Source organism: Dunckerocampus dactyliophorus, chromosome 1 (genome assembly GCF_027744805.1).
Source record: "Dunckerocampus dactyliophorus isolate RoL2022-P2 chromosome 1, RoL_Ddac_1.1, whole genome shotgun sequence".
In the NCBI taxonomy this organism is placed as follows: Eukaryota; Metazoa; Chordata; class Actinopteri; order Syngnathiformes; family Syngnathidae; genus Dunckerocampus; species Dunckerocampus dactyliophorus.
In genome coordinates this window covers 12,954,079-12,976,196 of record NC_072819.1, presented here as the reverse complement: position 1 = coordinate 12,976,196, position 22,118 = coordinate 12,954,079, and the positions used below count along the sequence as shown (strand labels likewise).

Sequence of the window (22,118 nt, the reverse complement as noted above, 5' to 3'; positions counted from 1 at the left end):
ACTGGCTCCTTGTTGGGGCACGCGAGTTGTTGCCTGGATAGCGGCGAGGCGTACGGGCGTGTTCAGTGGACAAAATGCGTGCCTGTTGGTCGCACTCGGGGAGGTGAGGGCACTGATATGATAATACTTAATTTTTTTTTTTTTGTGTTTTCACAATCGACCGGCAAAGTCCCAAAGATCGACTAGTATTTCACAATCAATGGGTTGGCAACCCCTGATATTTATAGTAGGAGGTAGATCTTTGGGACTTGGTCATTTTAAAAGTAGCTCGCAGGCTGAAAAAGTGTTTTTCCACCCGGTTTAAATACTGTGCCTCTCAATATAACAGTCGGACTCTTGGTATCATCTTACAAAGAAAGCTAAACTCATCACACAGCAACTTAAAGCTCAAATGGTGTACCTAAGAAATATACAAACAAGTACCAATGTGAGTTTAAAATAAAAAAATACTATTTTAAAGTTTCCCCATAATGCACTACGTCTGAGCAAAGCACTCATTGGTGCCTGCGCTGCAATGGCAGCCTCCCTCTGAGCTCCTCTGGCTTCAGAGGCAGCATTGCAGTGCCATCCATCCATTTTCTCTGCCACTTGTCCTCTAATTAAATGCTTTGCTCAGGCGCAATGCATTATGGGAAAACTTTAAAATAGTTTTTTTTTTCCATTTTAAACTCATAGTGGTACTTGTTTGTATATTTCTTAGGTACATCTTTTGAGTGTGAAGTTGCTGTATGATGAGTGTACTGTTCTTTGTAAGATGACACCGTGAGTAAGACTGTCATATTGAGGAATGACCTCCTGCAATTTCCAATGGGCTGACAAGCAATTGACAATTGGCTCCTGTCAGATAAAGAGCTGCCTGGTCCTCATGAACCCATGCGGCTTACAGTCCGGTGCGGCTAATATGCTGGAATTTATGGTAAATGATTTAGTTTGCTGACTTTGGTATGACTGTCTGTACCAAATGACTGATAACTATGCTACAATGCTACTAAACAAGAAGAAGTAACAAGCTCTAAAAGACTAAATTGTTTTTGCAGTGGTTTGCCTTGAACATTTTTCAGGCTTGAGCTACTATTTTTTTTTTATGATTGTTGACAAGTCATGGCTGCTAAATTAGCCTGATTTGGTTTTAAACATTGGCATTGAAACACAGCTAATTAAAAGGCATTTCATTTGTCGGCCAAAATGTGCAAACAAAACAATTCCCTTCAAATGTGCTTCTGCTTAATTTGCTGTCCTCGTGTCTCTGTCACTCTCTGTCTTGCTGTCAGCAGACAGTTGTGCAGTGTCAGCATTTACATTTATTCTGTATTTACTGTATAGTTGTTCAATGCAGCCGACGAATAATGCTGTACAATACCACATACTTCCTCTAGGAGTGCTGCAGCATAAGATGGAAGTGTGGCCTGGGGTCCATTTTTGGCATTTATTGGCCCTCTGCATAGTGTGAAAAAAAATAAAGTTATTATCAATAAACTGTATTAGGCATTATAACACAAGACTAAGAAGACAGCTTAGCATATATTGACCTACATTTTAGCATCTTTAATGCACAATTTCTCTGTATGCGGCCCTCAGTGTAAAAAGTTTGGACAACCCTGTGCTATTGTGTTAGTCCTCGTCTTGTAAATCTCTTTGTGATGGACGATTCGATACGGGTTACAATACGATTCAAAAACGATATAAAAACAGAACGATTCGATACAGTGTACAAACAATAAGATTTGATTTGATCCGATTGTATGGCTACATTTGTTGATGCAGACTTTAATGTGCTGATGAGTTTGAAAAAAACAAAACAAAAACAAAATGAAAGTACTGCTGTCATAGATAAATAACTATGAAATGGGAGTGAAATTAAGCGGTGATTTTGACACAATGTTGACACGCCCCCAGTTAGTTTTCTGAACCGATGCCATTTTGGTTGTGACATCACTGACAGACTACGTTCCAGGAACCAGATTGAAACGCGTGCAACCATTAACTCACACCAAAGTCAAGAAACAACAAGAACACAATAATATGATTCACTGATATTGTGTTGTGATACACTCCTGATCAAAATCTTAAGACCAGTTGAAAAATTGCTACAATTAGCATTTTGCACATTTGGATCTTAATGAGGTTTTAAGTAGAGCTACAATATGCAAAAACAAGAAGGGGGAGTGAGACAAAAAGCACTTTGAAAAAGTAATTTATTGAAAACAACAATTAAACTGAAAGACGCTGTTTATCAGCTGATCAAAAGTTTAAGACCATCACTCAAAAAATAACAAAAAACTCTCCAAACCAGAACAAAAACTGTTCTCAGTAGGACTCAGTAATGAGTAGCTCCACCGTTCTTGTTAATCACTTCAAATATTGCTTTGGGCATGCTTGATGGGAGTGTTTCCAGGAGGCTAGTGGGAACATTGCTCCAAGTGGTGAAGATGGCTTCCAAAGGGCATCAACTGTCTGGAACTAATGGCCATTTTTATAAACTTCCCTTGCCATCCATCCTCAAATGTTCTCTATGGGATTTAAATGAGAGGAACATGCAGGATGGTCCAAAAGAGTGATGTTATTCTCCCTGAAGAAGTCCTTGGTCAAGCCAGCATTGTGAACTGCAGCGTTGTCCTGTTGAAAAACCCAGCTGTTACCACACAGACGAGGGCCCTCAGTCATGAGGGATGCCCGCTGCAACATCTGCACGTAAGCAGCTGCCATTTGACGACCCTGCACCACCTGAAGCTCCAGTGTTTCCCTGAATGAAAAAGCACCTCAGATCATGATGGACCCCCCTCCACTGTGAAAACATCTCAGGTGGGATCTCCTTGTCATGCCAGTAATGTTGGAAGCCATCTGGACCATCAAAGTTACATTTATTCTCATCAGAGAATAAAACTTTTTTCCACCTTTCAATGTCCCATGTTTGACGCTCCCTGGCAAAGTCTAAAAGGGCAGTTTTTTGGCGTTGAAGGAGACGAGGTCTTTGAATTCCTTTTTTGTTTATTAAAGCCTTTTCCCACAGATGCGGTCTGGTGGTTATTGCGCTGCCGTCGGCACCAGTAAGGGCCTTCATGTGGGTGGAAGACCGCCCTGTGTCTTGATGGACAGTCAATTGGATCCTCCGGCTCAGCGCAGGTGTGATTTTTTTGGGTCTACCACTTGACTTTTTTGTTCCATAATGCTAAGGATCTTTCAAAAAATGTAGAATGACTGATTTACTGCACCCAACCTCAGCAGCAATGGCACGCTGCGAGAGGCCTTGGTTATGCAGCTCGACAATCCGACCACTCCCCCTTCTTGCTTTTGCATATTGTAGCTCTACTTAAAACCTCATTAAGATCCAAATGTGCAAAATGCAAATTCTAGCAATTTTTCAACTGGTCTTAAGATTTTGATCAGGAGTTTATCTATGATATGACACACACCAAAAAATGGCCACAAGTATGACTGTCAGTACATGACACAGACACTGCAAAATGAAGCCCTGGAATGTATGCTATTATTCTAACATTCGTAGATAGGTCTAATAAAAAATATGTATTTACTTACTGAAACTGACAGATCAACTGTAAGATAGGTTAGAAAAATTAGTGACTGCAAGCGATTCAGGTCTAAAACACTTACAGGTGACACTGGCAACAGGTTCAAACAACCACAGCCATGAACGCACACAAAGAAAGTGACATATTCACAACAATAATAACATTCACTCATATTGTGTTGTGAGGTGTATGGTATGTTTTACTGGCAGTGATAGCTACAACAGCTTAGCCACTTAACTTTATTAGCTCATTTAGGAATCACTGATGGAAATTTCGTCTCTTTTTAGAGAGCCGGTCCTTTTGGCTGGGCTCACTAAAAAGAGCCGGCTTTTTTGGCTCCCAAGTGGCTCCTCAGATTTTTTTGTTGTCTTAAATTGATTTATTACCCAATGATGTGTATTGTGTAAAATGAATTCCTAATGTAGAAAATACATGATACCAAATGTTTATTATTTAAATGGATTTATTTAAACCTCAATGAGTAGCTACAAAAATATATTATAATGTTATATGATTAATAAAATCCAAAAACAAAGATCCATCTCAATAGGCAAATTAAGTCAAAATAGGTCAAATCTCTTCATGTAAATTTCTCATGAACGAATCAGCTCTACGGGAACCAGTGCATGTGTTTAACCCCGCCCCTCCCCCTGCTCAATGTGGACACAGAGATGCCGCCACATCTTGACCAATGACATTTGCCTTTAACAGGAAAAAAGACGAGGAAAAAACTAATCGGCCTCCAACGGCGCCAGCCGGCTCCTGTCGTTCATTTCTTAGCGCCGATACATTTGCGAAAGACACATCGCTATTAGGGATCAGCACTGCATTAGCGCCAGCGTTAGGCTGGCTACTATATAGTATATCAGCAGGAGAAATGTGGATTGCCCTACTGCCACCTTGGCACGCTTTTTCACGGTCGAATGTCTTGTGGGTTTTTGTGAAATTCTTATTTCCATCTGTGGGGCAGTAACATTTGTCCCACAAAGTTTGCTGATCTGACGAGGCAAATGGTGTCTTTAGGAAATGTGAACAAGCTTACTCCGTCAAGTGTTCCAGCAAAAGTCTTCAACACAATGAGCAGACATGATGCAATAAAATATATAACAAACAACAGCAAGTCACCCAGAACTGGACCATGACAGTTGAGACAGCATTGGAGTCAAAGTGAAGCTCCGCATAGCATCTGGTGTAGACATCACTCGCTCCGCCTCCTCCACACCCGGAAGAACTGCCGTTTTTTTTTTTTTTAATTATTGTTAATATTTCAGTATTCGAGGAACACATCTAAGACAGGAAATATGCCTTTCAGCATTATTTTTCAAGGCGGAAATGACAAGATTAACATCTGTTTTGGTGTCAGGAGCACTTTCATCTTACGTTATAAAAAAAAGCCAACCTAATAAAAGTGGCATTCTTACATACATCCATCTATCTTATATGCCACTTATCCTCACTAGAGTCGCGGATATGCTGGAGCCTATCCCAGCTGACTTTGGGCAAGAGGCGGGGTACACTCTGGACTGGTCGCCAGCCAATGGCAGGGCACATATAGGCAAACAACCATTCACACTCACATTCACCTATGGACAATTTAGAGTCGCCAATTAACCTAACATTAACCTTACAGCCAATAATTCTTACAGTATTTTCAAATGTCTAAAAGAGCACATCATATCCCCAAGGCAGGCAGTGGTGTAGCCAGAAATGTTTCATTGGGGTGGCAATAAGTTCATACCTGAATTGTCTAGATGGCCAGTAGGGTGGCTGGAGAGTGACTAGAGGTGGTCTTTGGACCGTCTATTAGAGCAATTAATAGTCGAGCAGTGTGCCGAGGACATGTTTTCAATGCATAGTTTCTGGATTATGCTCCCCATCATGGCGGCCAAACCCGTGAAGGGCATAATACAGAAGTGGATGCCGATCGGCACTCCTGTTTTAAACTCTAGACTCCTTGGTTTACATGTCCACTCATGCTGCTACAGAGAGCTTCCAATATTAAGAGATTTAGGTGTTTCAAGTCAACATAGTGAGAAAACTTGACCGGAACCGACCAAAGTAATCATGGAAAACTTAGCTTGCTACGTTGCCACCCCTGGCCACCCAGTAGCTCCGCCAATGAAGGCAGGGGTCCGCAACCGCCGGGAAAGAAACTTTCAAGCACATCCATCCATCCAATTTCTATACCACTTCTTCCTCTTTAGGGTCGCGGGGGCATGCTGGAGCCTATCCCAGCAGACTTCGGGCGACAGGCGGTGTACACCCTGGACTGGTCGCCAATCATAGCAGGGCACATATAGACAAACCCATTCACACTCACATTCATACCTATGGACAATTTAGAGTCGCCAATTAACCTCACCTGCATGTTTTTGGAATGTGGGAGGAAGCCGGAGTACCCGGAGAAAACCCACGCGCACACGGGGAGAACATGCAAACTCCACACAGAAATTCCCAAGGGAGAATCAAACCCAGGTCTTCCCGATCTCCAGGCTGTTACTGTGTTGGCCAACGTGCTAACCACGAGACCACCATGCTGCCCACTTTCAAGCACAATGATTAAAAAAAAAAACTTAAAATAAATTACTTTTTAACATCAAATTTTATGGAAATGGATATCAATTTTGGAAATATGGGCCTTTATATTATTCTCAAGATAATATACAGTTAGAAATTCCAGTGTTGTATGTTTATGTTGTTTGTTGCGAGCGGCGACCTGTCCCACTTTGTTTCACAGTCCTTGAATGTACCATCTAATTTTCTCCCATGCTGCACAGATATACTGTATTTTTCCCATTTTTCTTTCACCTCTGATACTATGTGGGAATGCATAAAACCGAGATATGATGTTATTGAGTGCTAATATGCATATTTGTTCGGTCCACAACCTCAAGTTAATTCATGCTAGCACAAACATCAAACAGCAACGTATAATCTTCCATCCATCCATTTTCTATGCTCCTCATTAGGGTCGCAGGGGGTATGCTGGAGCCTATGCCAGCTGACTTCGGGCGACGGGGGTACAGGGGTACACCCTGGACAAACAACCATTCACATTCATATTATCCTATGGACAATTTAGAGTCGCCAATTATGTGTGGAATGTGGGAGGAAACCGGAGAAAACCCCACACACGCACGGGAGAACATGCAAACTCCACACAATCGAACCCAGACTGTGACTGTGTGGCCAATATGCTAACCACTAGACCACCGTGCAGCCACGTATAATCTTCTCTCTGAAAAACAAACTCCAGGCTCAAACTGACCTCATACTGGGTCTGTATTAATTTAGTGCTTTTAATTTGATGTTGTTCACGACTTAGTTTTACACAATACATAATAAATGAGATCTATTAGATTATGTATGCGCTGCTACTATTTGCATCCATTCTCGTCTTCAGTCATGGTAAGCTACAGAGCATGCGCGACAATCCTTTTGCCGGCAGCCCAGGCTCTTGCGTTGTTTAAGAGGCACACTGTTACCCCGTTGTTCGTCTTGCCATACCCGGTGCACTCTACAATTGATTCATCTAAGGATTTATGGCTGATTCTTATCGATCCAGGTGGTTGCTACCGATGTAACCCTATCGCTCGCTTGTCAAACCGGATATCCGGTCGCATCGGTTTATTGTTCACAACCCTACTTAGTGCATAGAAAATATGAGGAGCTGCTACGTCCAAAACAACCTGAATGCCGCACATATGCTCTTACCCATTAATAATAATAATACACACATAAATAATGGAAATAAGCTATTGCAGGGTCAAACTGTGGCCATCATACTGTAAAATATTTCTTAAGTCTACGGGCAATATTTGAAGTCACATTTGAACATTGTTAAGTGTCATTCAAGTGGAAAAAGAAAAAGTGAATCAGAGTTAATAATACAAAATGTTAATTTCATCTGTGAAATTAAGATTAAATTAAGCTAGCAGCAGTGTCTCCAAGTGATTCTAGTGAACACTTGACAGGGTTATTTTTGTTCCTTCCCTTCATCTTAAATTATTTTCCATCTCTCTCTTTCTCCTCCCACCTGTCTCTCCATCATCATCATCATGTAATTAAAACCGTAGAGGATTTCACGCCACAGGAGACCTTCCTCGCCCACTTTTACCACTCTTTCTCGACTTCAACATCCTGCTGTTCTTCTTAACAGTCTTCCTCTATGCACTCGTGGTGGTATCAGCATTTGAAGCATCATGAGTGGTCAGCATCCAGCAGCTCAATATAGCTCTGCATGTGCTTTAAAATGTAGCAACTGCTAAAGCCATGCGTGTTACACTTGCAGTACTGTTGTTTCCAATGACCTCATCAGCACTATCAATGTTGACTGAGAAGTTTGGGCCTTACCGCAATTACAACATTGGTTCTGTTGCTGCTGTGTTGTACAATATACAGTATATCATAAATGAGCATGTCGTCAAAGAAGAGCGATGTTTTCCTTTGCACTTTGTCATGCACTCCAAATCATCAAAGCTAAAAAAATGAACTTGTTGTATGTATTGACTTTTCCATATTTAGGAATAAAATAAATAAATAAATAAAATAAAATAAAAGCCACTCTCCAATTATCGCCCCTTTGAATGAACATCCCGTCCTCTTTGTGTTTTAGCTAAAGAAGCAATTACAGCATTTACGGTAGACTCTCTGATACTATTAACACTTCCGTGACATTTTAAACGTGTGTGACAGTTAAGAATGTGAAAGTGTGACTTAAAACATTGGTACACTTAATACATGCTTTCTGATGACCATGGTTTGACACTGGAGCACATTAATTCTATTATTTTGTCACATGAAAAACAAAATAGTGTCATTTTCCACTCTTGTTGTGGTCTATGCTCATATCCTCCAGAAGGTGGTGGTCTTTTCTCTCCTGTTTTTGAGGCATTACGCCCCCTGGTGGTCAGGTAGTGATGGGCCATGTGACGCTGGATTGATGTGATCAAGTATAAAGAGAGATGCTGTGCACAGGTTCTTTAAAGAGCAGAGAGAATGATTTGCTGATGTTGCATTTCTCAGCCAAGCGGGGGTGAAAGGTTACCGAACAACCTCTGCTCCTCTCTTTTTTTAAAACTTTGATACATAGATTTCTATGACTACACTAAAAGCATTGAAAAGAGGTGAATGAAAAAGTGTTTCCCAGCCTCCCTCGGGCTGCTTGTCTGTTCTATTTTTACAACTCATTGTTTGCTTTAAAGAAACATAACAAAGACTTGTTGGAAAAGCCTGCTTTCTTTTATGGAGCTCGTTTGTGTGTGCAGTGCGCTACGCTGTAGTAAATAAATGTTCCTCCAAAGCTTTTATTTGTTGACACTGGACACTGAAGCCTCTTATCCATATCTTATTTGCACAATGCGTAACATTGAGGTGTCACTAAATCAACCTGCCAATTTTCAATAAGTGTCAGAGGCCCTTCATTAGTGTGTTGGAAGTGTGTTGTCCAATATCTAGCCTTGATGCTGGAATTTAGACAGTTTAAAAGTGCTTTTAGTAAGCCTTACTGAGAACAGACTTTTTTTTGTGTCTGTACCTTTAAAGGGATAGTTCGTATTTTTTGACATGAAGTTGTATGACATCCCCATCAGCAGTGTAGTCTATTAACAGCGACTTACCCCCACTTGGTCTCCTAAGTCCAGTTCTGGTCAGATTTCTGATGAAGAACGTAGTTCCGCTTAGTTGCTGGGGACAATTAAGTAAACCGTTTGGATTCTCAAAACCATAAGCGTTCAAAAGATTAATACATTTGCATCACAAAAATGCCTTCTCAAAAAAATCAGACCTCACAAAACGCTCAGCGTTATATTTGTCTTACACCATATTCCTGCCGCCTGTGCATTCTTGTGTATGTGACGAAGACACTGGCATCTACACTAGGTCCCCATATACACTAAGTCCCCAACTTACGAACACAATTGGTTCCAGACGGCCGTTCTTATGTCGAATTGTTCTTAAGTAGGGGAAAAGGTAATATTACCAATGATATAGGTACTACATGTACGTGTATACATATACAGTATATGTGTATGTATGTAAATATGAGTTTGGATGTAGTAGTAATAGTAAATGAGGATAATTAATGAAAAAAACAATAATAAAAATGATATAATAATACGTAATGATAAATGTTATTTACCTTTGAAGAGGAGTGGTCGAGCATACGTTGTTGTGGTGGAGAAGGAGGAGGAGTTATTGAAAAAAAGGACAAATGGTCGTCATCGTTAGACTCTTCTAAAAGAGGTAGTGTTCTGTGGGTGGTGTAGAATTAAGCAGGCCTATTAACTCTTCATAAACTTTAATCACACGCTCTGTCCGGGTTGTATCATACAGCTACTGTATTATGTAGCTTTCTCTGCCCAGCCTCTGTTGGTCCCATTAGCAGTGTCACAGTGCCCTCTACTGGTCAAGCATGTAGCAGTATAAATACTGATGGAGCGACTAGAAGGCAAAATAAAATAAAATATAGACCAGTCGGCTTGTGTTCGTATCCACAAATGTTCGCGAGTCGGATGTTCGTAAGTTGGGGACCTAGTGTACTTCCATGACGGAGCGCCGGGGCCATCCTGTTTACGCATGTGTTCCAAAGTGAAGAAGAAGATGCGAGTGTCTTCGTCACATATGCATGAAAGCACAGGCGATAGTGCGCAGCGATACAGCCCGAGACAAATAACGCAGAGCATTTTATGAGGCTTGTTTTTTTTGAGAAGTCATTTTTGTGATGCAAATGTATTAATCTTTTGAACTCATATAGTTCCGGGAAGCCAAACTCTTTACTTAATTGTCCCCAGCAACTAAGCGGAACTACGTTCTTCATCACAGAAATCTGACCAGAACTGGACTTAGGAGACCAAGTGGGGGTAAGTCGCTGTTAACAGACTACACTGCTGATGGGGATGTCATACAACTCCGACAGATGCGTTTCCAAGAAGCACATTGAGCACTTAGCAACTGTTTACACATACAAAGGGTGCACTTGTCCAATTTAATAGATGCCATTTTTCACATATAACAAAGTAACATCAAGGTGTGGGACAGGAGGATACAAACATCAGCAACACTAGCATAGCTATGGGAGCTACAGTGCTAACAATGCACTCACATTTTAACAGCGACATCATGCTAGGTTAGCCTGTTCACTGACGTAAAACAAAATGATTACAGCTCCCATGTCTGCAGCTGACTGATGGATAGTTGGCAGAGCTCCAGGTAATATTTTAAGATGTGTAGTGAAGCTCTGTCAAGTGGTGGATGTAGTAGGCTTTCATTTAAGAGTATTCTTGAGTAAAACATTGTAATATATCAGGAGTACATTGTACGGTATAATAAATATGTAGTTCCGATGGAAGTCAAATGGGTATACGGTGGGCATACTGTATATGCAGGACTCATTTAATAAAAAGACATTTAAAAAAAAAAAAAAACTAATCATGGCCATCTAGCTAGGGGTGGGTCAGAGGTGGTCTCATGTCCATGAGGAAGGAGGATTTTCCTTCATAACGCCATGAAAAGCCACAACTTCAAAGCTGTCAAAAGTGGAGCAAACAAGTGAGGGAGATGATTGGTTTGGTGCTCATAAACAGGATCTCAGGGCACACATTAGGACATTATTAAAAAGCACTTTGGTATAATAGGAGACCTTCTCAGCAAATTTCTCATCTCAAAAACCTTGACATTCCCTATGTCCCTTCCTGGTCCTCACAAGTTTAGAAACACACACACACACACACACACTCTGACAACATGAAGCCTGCATCGTCATAGCAACCTTCACACTTGACTCCTGCGGCCAAGCCTCCTCCCTTCTGTCCCTCCCCTCCCGTTACACGGCAACCGTCTCCAAGCAACATCCTCCTCCCGTCCTCTCACTCCCTCTCTCTCTCTCTCTCTCTCTCCCTCGCTCTCTCTCTCTCTCTCTTTCTGTCTAATAGTCAGAGCCAAAGTTGATTTCCAGGAGTGAAAAGCAAGGAATGAGAGGGGCGGATCACGAGAGGAGAGGAAGCATGAAGGGTGGAAAGGAAGTGAGACAAAACAGCGGGCAAGGAAGGAGATAAGGTCATTCAACACGATTGTCAGGAAGCGCTCAAAAACACTAATGTGCTTGAACGCAACACCAGCAATCATGCTGAACCTCTTAAAGCCTCAGTGACCCTGAAAGAGTTTAACACCATCACTTTTTATCTGCTCCTCAAGATGCTGAGATGGAGAGGTGAAGGTGGGGAAGGAAGGATGGAGATAAGGAGGGAATGAGAGGGGGAGGGTGTCATGAAAAAAGTATGATGAATTATAGAGGCTTGTCCCCAGGCTGCAAGGCCATGGATGGGTGGATGATGCTGGATGGATGATGGCTAGATGGTGAAGATACTAAGCAGGAAGTAGGCCAAAGCAACTTAAGAAAGGGTTAAAAAGAGGTGAATGAGCATTGCAGATAAAAGTGTGTGTTGGTTTAGTGTGACTCCATTTGTCACCAAGACGAGCAGTCACCATGGAAACCAATGTGGAAGTTGCCATGGCAACCATCCTGGGATGGACTGTGGTGTTCTAGCTGTGGTCACCATCACTGTGGTACCAAAATAATTGGTCTTTGCTACGTTTGTTACCAAGTGCAGTTGTAGGGTACCTAAAGGGGGCGGACCGAGAGCCAGCGCAGTGTGTTGATTGGTGGACAGACAACGGCCACTTCCACACAAACTCACATTTCAATATTTAATAGCTTACCTCAAGTATAATATTTACAGTCGTCTCTCACCGCATCGCGGTTCGAATTTAGTGGCTTCGTTCTTTTACGGTTTTTCAAAATCTATTTTTTGCTTCTTATTATTAAAAAAATATGCATGTTTAAGCAAAATTTTTGTATTTTGGCCTAATTTTCAAGCAAAAAAAGAACTATCCTTCCATCCATCCATTTTCTATGCCGCTTCTCCTCATTAGGGTCGCGGGGGTATGCTGGAGCCTATCCCAGCTGACTTCGGGCGACATGCGGGGTACACCCTGGACTGGTCGCCAGCCAATGGCAGGGCACATATAGACAAACAACCATTCACACTCACATTCATACCTATGGACAATTTAGAGTCACCAATTAAGCTAACATGCATGTTTTTGGAATGTGGGAGAAAACCCACACACGCACGGGGAGAACATGCAAACTCCACACAGAAATGCCCAACGGAGAATCAAACCCAGGTCTTCCCGATCTCCAGACTGTTACTGTGTGGCCACCAACATGCTAACCACTAGACCACCGTGAAAATGACTGAATGAACTAAAATACAAATATAAGACATTCAGAAAATGCTTTGAAAGACACCTTGTGGTATGTAGTATTCTACACTGGTCAACGGGTGTCAGCAATGTTACATTGATGCATACTGGAGCAGGCCCCCTGGGGAGGGAGGTGGCGGGGAAACTTGAGAGGCAGGGAGGTAGGCCTGTCACAATAACACATTTTGCTGGATGATAACTTTCCTAAAAATTCTTGCCGATAAACGATTTTATTGTCAACACTGTTTTGAGACCATTTTTTCATGGCATAATAATGCCAGTACACCGAATCAAAAGCAATAAGTGGAAGTGGAAGAGCATGGAGGAGTGTAGCGTACAGTAGGTCACGCATTGTAGGTAAAGTTAAACACATGCACACACACACACGTGTGTGCACACATGCACACACACAGTTTAGTTCCAAATGTGAAAATTGTAAATAGTTAATGGTGGTATATTTGTAAATAAATTGTTATTTTGATTTAAAACAACTATTTTTGTGTTGGTTATCTTGTGGTATAGTTGTAGATATTTGAGGTGTCTCAAAAGCAAAAAAATGGTATCTTTTCACAAAAAGCACGGGAGTCTAATCTTTCTTTTGGTAGGTTCCCTGTTTATGTAGCCATTGAACACAATATTCTGTGTGTCTTGGTCAGTCAAAATCATATAAAATGGCCAGTAGGGGTAGGGGGAGGGGTAGGGGTAGGGGTAGGCGTTGGGGTTGGCTTTTGAAAAATAGCTGGGATTGAATGAGTTCATGTCGGGTCTGGAACCAGTGAATATAAACAAGGGATGACTGTACTCCAGTTAACCCGTGTTCAGTTAACCATTGAGTCTCCTATAGTGCGTGCTCTGAAAAAGCAAATAACCGTCAGAGTGTGACTGTGGCTGTAGGCAACCTCCTGATGGCAGGAGCTGCAGTTGAAGTATGATGAGTGGTCAGCATCCAGCAGCTTTATCTAGCTCTGCATGCCCTTTATAATGTTGGAACACAGCAGTCGGTGTGAAATTGATGCGTGTTTCACTTGCTATACTGTTGTTTATAGTAAACTCATCAGTGCTATTAATGCTGATTGAGCAGTTTGCTCCTTACCGCTATTACATTGGTTCTGTTGTTGCTATGTTGTGCTAATGATATACAGTACTTGCTAATAAATGAGCATGTGGTCAAAAAGAGCTATGGTTTTCTTTCCACTTTCTCATGTACGCCAAACCAAGATAAAAAAAAAAACTTGTTTTGTACTGTATAATGAGTTTTCACATTTAGGAAATAACTTCTCTCCAAATTATCTCCTGCGTCCAATTAACACCTCATCCTGTTTGCGGTTTACCTAAATAAACGTCCCGGCTATGATTGGAGAGTTTGTGGTAATTCTGGAGTTTGATATTTCAGCTGACATTGGTTGTGTATTACAGTGGAACCTTGGTTAGCATCATTAATTCGCTCCGGAAGGTCCGACTCTAACTCAAATGGATGTTAACTGAATACATTTTTCCCATAAGAAATAATGTAAATCCAATTAATCTGTTCCAGAAATCCATAAAGTTAACACAAAGCACGTTTTTAGAGTTTTATAATTACACTGCATGCAGAAAACAATTCGAAATGCATATAAATACATATAAATGATGAATGAAAGTCATAAATGAGCTTTTAAGGTTACTTTTACCTTCATTAAAGATGTGATTCTTGACGTGACTGAAAAGAAGGTGGTGGTGGTTGAGCTCGCTGCCACATTATGTCTTTGGGAACAGTCTTGTCTTCAATGAAGGTAAAAGTAACCTTAAATGTAATTCCCTTTATTCGGTCATTTATATGCATTTAGAATATTTTTCTGCATATAAAACTATAAAACGAGTTTTGCGTTCACATTGTTGAGCGTCAACCGCTGATGTTGGACTTAGTTTGCGCAGTATGCTTAGGCAAAATAGTGGCGTAAATTTTCTTGGTTAACAGGAAAAACATGCTAACCACGCTAATTGAGGTTCCACTGTATTTGTTTCCCAAACTCTCCTTGCCAAAATATTTGTATTGCAAATTTAGGGTATCACCCATGCCGACTTTTGAGGTTCCATTGTACCAGCGACAGGAGCGACCTCTAGAGGTCTATTTGAGATGTCTCACATACAGTAAGTGTTTTTAATTAAGGCATGTCAGAGGTTCTCATGTAAATGAGTGTAGCAGCAGTGTGACATAATGAAGCAGTTACCATAAGAAAAAGGAGAGGAGGAGGAGGAGGATGTGGAGGAGAGGAAGGCTCATATCTCCCGCCCACTCTTCTTCTCCCCTCCTCCCGTCCTGGCTCTCATCACTTGGTGCTGTCCTGGGTACTGGTGCTTGCAGTCAGTGGCGCAGATGAGCGACACCAACAACAATGTGGTGCATCAACTGCGCTTCGGACAAAACGCCCGCCATCCTGCACAACAAGCTTCTCTACTGGTAAGACCTCCAGGGAATTGATGGTGGTGGTGGCGGGAGGGCGGGGGGGGCACATACATTTACTACTGTCACGAAGCTGTATGTGCGTGGGTATGTGTGTGTGTTTGTGCACAAGAGGGTTATCTGACTGTGCGTTTTCCACCCGTGATGGCGCACTGTGCTGTGCATGCCTTTTTTGGGGGTGGAGGGGGTTGTGGAGTGGGGGTGCTTGCATGAATAGAGTTTACCGCTCACCTGGCATGATGGTAGATCTGCCTCACTTCCCATTATTATGCCTTTAAGTGTCTCTGCAGCTTCCTGCTGTGCTGTGAACTTATGGCTGCTGCTGTTCATTTCAAGCTCCTGTTTTTATTGTGACATAAGTGGTGAGCATCGTTGCCTCACAGCAAGAAGATCCTGTGTTTGAATCCCAGCTCAGAGTCTGGACATGACAAAAGCATGCACGTTGTTTAGGAAAACTCTTATGTTTAGTTCACTGAAGACTACATTTCCTTCAATCATTACAATAACACGTATGTTTGATTAATTGAAGACTCGTAATTGTCTATGTTTTCGAAAGCGTACACATTGGATTCATTAAACACTGGAATCGTCTTCTGATGTTCACGAGAACATGTATGTTTAGTTAAAGACTCTTAATTCTGTTCAATGTTCAGTTCATGCAAGTCTAAATCAACTTCAATGCTTATGAAAACACATACGTCGGCCTCGTTGAAGACTAAATTGTCTGCTCTGTTTACGAAAACATGTATGTTTAGTTAACCTAAGACAACATTTCCAATAGTTACAATAACACATATGCTATGTCGGCAAATGTGTACGTTAGTTTCACTGATCACTGTAACTATCTTGAATGTTTAGAAAAAGACGAACGTTTAAGACTCTTGATGTTTGCAAAAACATGTACACTCGGTCCACAGAAGGCTACATTTTCTTCAATAGCTTTATCATTGACACAGTGGTTGTCGTTACATCCAAAAAAGTACACATGGTTCACTGAAGACTCTTAATTGTATTGTGTTTACAAAAACCCGTACAGTTGAAGATTGCGAAGCTTGCAAAAAGACCGAATTGGATACTTCCACAGACATACAGTACATGTTTGGTTCAATAAGGACTCTTACTGTATGTACGATGTTTACAGAAGTACGTCAAGTGCGTTGAAGACTGTAAAGTTGTTAGTGACATTTACAGACACACTCTTGACTGTATTTAAACATTGTATTTCATTGTATTTGAACATGTACGTGTCATTTTCTGGATCCTGTAAAATGGTCTAGGATGTCTACAAAAACACTGAAGACTAAACTGTCGTCAACAGTTTCAAAAGCATGTACAGTGTTCCCCCGTTTATCACGGGGGATAGGTTCTCAAAATAGCCCTCAATAAGTGAAATCCACGAAGTAGCCAATTTTTTTTTTTTTACAATTACAATTATATTTACAATTTTACTATTACAAATCTATATGTTTTAAGCCTGTAAAACCCCTGATCATACGCTTTGTGCACTTTTCTCAGACAGGCTTTAACATTTTCTCACATTTCTCTGTGGTTTAAACACTCTAAAAGTTCAAAGTTCAAACTCCTCTGACCGTGCCTCTTCGTCCTGGCGCCGTTTGGCTGTAGCATTTTTGTAGCCTTGTTAAAAACATATTGCTCCTGTCGTCGTATTTTCTTCCTCCTCGTCTTCCTCCTTCAAGCGAATATTCATTTATTCTGTAATGGCGCCCTACAGCCGGTTAGCTTTTTCTTCTTTTTCTTCTTCTGTTGTTTATTGGCGGTCAGCAAGCAGCTCGCACGGTTACGAGTTCACTAGCGATGACAGGAAACGTTACGAAGGAGATTTATTGACAATGGTGTACGGCCAATCAGGACGCAGAAGACAATGGGCAGTGCAGACAGAAGAGCCAGGCTTGCCCTGAAACAGTGTTCATACGCTGTAAAAAAGCACTAAAATTGCACCAAAAAAAATTTGCGAAACAGCGAGTCCGCAAAAGGTGAGCCACGATGGTACAAGGGAACACTGTACCTTCGGTTCATTTTATTTTGATGTTTCACAAAATATGTACAGTAGGTTCATTGAAGAATAAACTGTATGCAGTGTTCACAAAAACATGCGTGTGGTTTGTTCAAGACTCCAAATCGCCTACAAAGACGTACAATAGATTTTTCCATTTGTCTTTGACAATCACAAATGTTTTAAATCGACGTCACTAAAGACTGCGTTTGCTTCAGGTGATTCAAAAACACCTACAATAGTTTTACTGATAACACTTAAACTGTCTGCAAAGTTTACAAAACATGACTGTTATGTTTGTGGAGGCCTGTAAATTGTCTCCAATGTGTACAAAAGCACATAGATTGTATTGCTAGTAGCTGTTGTGTTGACATAGCACAACAGCAAACAGCAGGACAGTGCAAGCCTTAGCAATGACAGTAATGTGCTTTAGTCACCTGTGTGGGCGGATCAATCCAAATATCCACAGCATCGATACTGAGGGTAGTATCAGTATCGATACTCATGGGATGAGAGTGATATTTTTCAGTCCTCTTCTGTCTATTTTCACAAATACCTGCGTTTTTGTTGTGTTGTGTTTGTTCATATTGTTACATTGTTGACATTGTTATACAGTATTTATATATTGTTGTATTGTTTACGCCAGTGATTCGCTGGCGCCCAGTCCAGGGTGTACCCCTCCTCTCGCCCAAAGACAGCTGGGATAGGCTTCAGCATGCCCGTGAATTTAGTGAGGACAAGTGGTATAGGAAATGGATGGATGGATGCATTGTTTACATGCTCAGGGAATAAGTCCTTGGACACAGGATGGCTTTGGGTGTCACCAGATGTTGCAAGATTAAAATGGGATGATATTTCTTGTTTAAGAGAAAAAAATTGTCTCGTGGGTACATGGCAACCAGAAACCTATTACACTGTGAGCTGTGGCATCGCTACTGTGAAAAAAATCTATCTATCTATCTATCTATCTATCTATCTATCTATCTATCTATCTATCTATCTATCTATCTATCTATCTATCTATCTATCTATCTATCTTTTCTTAAAAGTAATGATAAAATATTGTCTTGTCTTGTTGTCGTGAACGCAATATCGTCTCGTCTTGTGAGCTCAGTATATCGTCATACCACTATTGTCTTTCTTGTTGTATTTTTAGATTGTTAAATTGTTGACAAATTAGTTTTTTGACTCAAAATCTGTGTCCTGTGCTTTATTCTGATCATAATCTTGATCAACAAATTACAAGTAAAATCCTAAAATTGTTCAAGGATCTTGAAACATCTCAAGTAAAATATATTGGTATCAGGAATACTGACCATGTATTTACTTGCTATACCACAATTTGCTGTATCGCCCAACATTACTGTGTGTTACATCACATAATTTATTAACATTTCTTTACATATTATATAGAACCCTACGAAATCCATTTTATTTTCCCAAATTACATTTAATTTTTTTCCAAATGTTGTTTTTGCCATTTTTGTTTTTATTCCGTTTTTTTTTTTTTTCACTTATTTTACCAGCATAGAGTTTGCACTTTTGTGAGTAAATAAAATGTCTGGTAATTTATTGCAAAAATCCTTACATTTATTGATGCAATGCATAATTGGCCAATTTTGCCCTATTTAGTAGTTTGGCTAACGTTTCTAATGGGATGTCAGCCTACACACATTGCTACAAATCCTCAACAAACTGTAATGCCCGTGCTTGTGGTTAATGAAGATGTAGTCACCAATGCAATGCCAAATGCGTTATTAATGTAAGATATTTTTTATGACACCCTTATTTTGTTTACACAATTAGACAGTACATGGTTTGTGTGTTGAGAATGTCTGTTGACGATTAAGATGAGCTAGGAGCAACAACAAACAACCTTATTTCGTCCTTATTTCACTCACAACTTGCACTACGTCAGTGGGCAACCCTCGCTTACATTCAAGGAAAACTGCACTTTTTGGCGGGAATTTCGCCCATCATCCACACCCAGAGGAAAACTTTACTGCTCAGAGCTTGCTCTTCTACAGCTCCGAAGACAAATTTGAGATCCTCATCTCAGCCTCATATGTTTCTCCTAAAAATGCACTAGGAGAAAGTGAGACAGAATAATTAGAGGGAGTCATATTTCAGATTTATGGGAGATACCGTGCTAATCTCAATTCAGTGTTTTTAAATGGATGCACTTTAAAATACAAATATTTAATTTAAAATACTGTACAGATGTTAAAAACACAAAGCAGCTAATGCTTTTGATACAGCATCTTTAATCTGCATCGTTTCAAAATCAAACACACTGACTTATATATCATCATCAGCTGAGGTTATGGAGTTAGTTGTAAACATGACCACATGGGATGTGGAAAGTATTACTACAGTAGAACCTTGGTTAGCGTCATTAATCCTTTCCAGACGGTCCGACTCTAACTGAAACGGACTCTAAACCAAATCAGATTTTCCCATAAATAATAATTTACAGTAAATACAATTAGTCCGTTCCAGAAAACCAAAATGTTAACACCAAACATGTTTTTATAGTTTGACATGCAGAAAACAATTGGAAATGCATATAAATACATATAAATGATGAATGAAAGTTATAAATGAACATATAAGGTTACTTTTACCTTCACTGAAGACGTGATTGTTGCCAAAGACATGAAGAGGCAGTGAATTCAACACAGACACCACTTTTGTCTTTTGCTATGAGTTATTTCTTGAATTTAATAGTGTTCCTCACCTCAAGTCTCTGCCTTCCTTTGCTTTTCACTGCAATATAAGCCAAAATGCAGCCAAAGAAAGTTGAAAGTGCCAGAATTTTGATAAAGAAGGTGAAAAACACTATTGAATTCAAGAAATAACTCATAGCAAAAGACGAATGTGGTGTCTGTGTTGATTTCACTGCCTTATCATGTCTTTGGCAACAATCACGTCTTCAGTGAAGGTAAAAGTAACTTTAAATGTTCCTTTATTCTTTTCACACGTCATTTATATGTATTTATATTTTTTATGCATGTAAGACTATGTATTGTAAAACTATGTAATTGTATGTAAATCTGTAATTGTAAAACTATACAAGCATTTTTTGTGGTAACATTCTTTAGACTTGTGGCGTTAATAATTAGCAAAGAACTATAGTCAACCGCTAATGACTCGGGGTGTTGAAGCTGATTTCAACACCCCGTGTGTTGAAAGCTAACAGGCTGCTAACAAGGTCGTTTGTGATAAAAAATACATGAACACAGTTGGACCTGCGCAGTGTATTAATAACACAAGGTGCATGTCATATTGTATGCTAACTGGAAAATGTAAGCAGACCAAGGCAACATTTTCAACATTAAACACACTAACCAAGCCGTATGCTAGCCAAGGTTCCCCTGTATGTAATGTAGTGTAAGATTTAATGTAATGTCTCATCAATGTTTTGTTTCAGTACTACCACCTAGTGACCAGAATACTACATCGCTTGTACACTAGGTCCCCAACTTATGAACACAATTGGTTCCAGACGACCGTTCTTATGTCAAATTGTTCTTACGTAGGGGAAAAGGTAATATTACCAATGATATAGGTACTACATGTACGTGTATACATGTACAGTATATGTGTATGTATGTAAATATGAGTTTGGATGCAGTAGTAATATTAAACGAGGATAATGTGAGACATTATCCCTCCAGCGTGTCCTAGGTCCGCCCCGGGGCCTTCTCCCGGCCGGGCATGCCTGGGCAACACCTCACCAGAGAGGCGTCCGAGAGGCATCCAGACTAGATGCCCGAGCCACCTAAACTGACTCCTCTCGATGTGAAGGAGCAGCGGCTCTACTCTGAGCTCCTCCCGGATGACCGAGCTCCTCACCTTAACTCTTAGGGTGAGTCCAGCTACCCTACGGAGGAAACTCATTTCAGCTGCTTGTATCCACGATCTCGTTCTTTCGGTCACAACCCAAAACTCATGACCATAGGTGAGCGTAGGAACATAGATTGATTGGTAAATTGAGAGTTTTGCCTTCCGGCTCAGCTCTCTCTTCACCACGACGGTACGGTACAGCAACCACATTACAGCAGATGCTGCGCTGATCCGCCAATCAACCTCACGCTCCGACCTTCCCTCACTCGTGAACAAGACCCCGAGATACTCCTCCACCTGGGGCAGGACCTCATTCCCAACCCGCAGGGAGCAATCCACCCTTTTCCGACTGATAACCATGGCCTCGGATTTGGAGGTTTTGAGTCTCATCCCAGAAGCTTCACACTCAGATGCAAACCTCCCCAGTAAACGCTGCAGGTCACAGCCCGATGAGGCCATCAGAACCACATCCTCTGCAAATAGCAGAGACGAGATCCTAAGGCCACCAAACTGGACTCCCTTGACGCCTTGGCTGCGCCTAGAAATTCTGTCCATGAAAATTGTGAACAGAATCGGTGACAAAGAGCAGCCTTGGTGGAGGCCAACGTTCACCGGAAACAGGCTTGTCTTACTGTTGGCAATGCAAACCAGGCTCCTGCTTTGGTTGTACAAGGACCGAATGGCACGTAGTAGCGTGCCACCAATCCCGTACTCCCGGAGAACCCCCCACAGGACACCACGAGGGACATTGTTGAATGCCTTTTACAAGTCCACAAAGCACATGTAGACCGGTTGGGCAAACTCTCAAGTACCCTCCAGTACCCTTACAAGGGTGTAGAGCTGGTCCAGTGTTCCGCGACCAGGACGAAAACCACATTGCACCTCCTGTAGCCACGGTCGTACCCTTCTCTCCAGCACCCTGGAATAGCCTTTCCCAGGGAGGCTGAGGAGTGTGATCCCCTTACGGTTGGAACACACCCTCCGGTCACCCTTCTTGAAAAGGGGGACCACCACCCCGGTC

General features: G+C 41.1%; 1 protein-coding gene across 12 annotated transcripts in view; it reads left to right on the top strand.

Annotated features, from left to right (window-relative positions):
• LOC129183379 (IQ motif and SEC7 domain-containing protein 1-like) overlaps nt 1-22,118 on the top strand; it is a 142,360-nt gene that overhangs the window by 67,290 nt on the left and 52,952 nt on the right. The window contains exon 1 of one of the 12 annotated variants that reach the window (XM_054780546.1): nt 13,523-15,234. The exons of the other annotated variants lie outside the window; for them this stretch is intronic. Coding sequence (XP_054636521.1) covers nt 15,170-15,234 — 65 coding nt within the window. The 5' untranslated portion in view covers nt 13,523-15,169. Of the gene's footprint in view, nt 1-13,522; nt 15,235-22,118 lie in introns of those variants that run through there. 12 annotated transcript variants of the gene reach the window in all.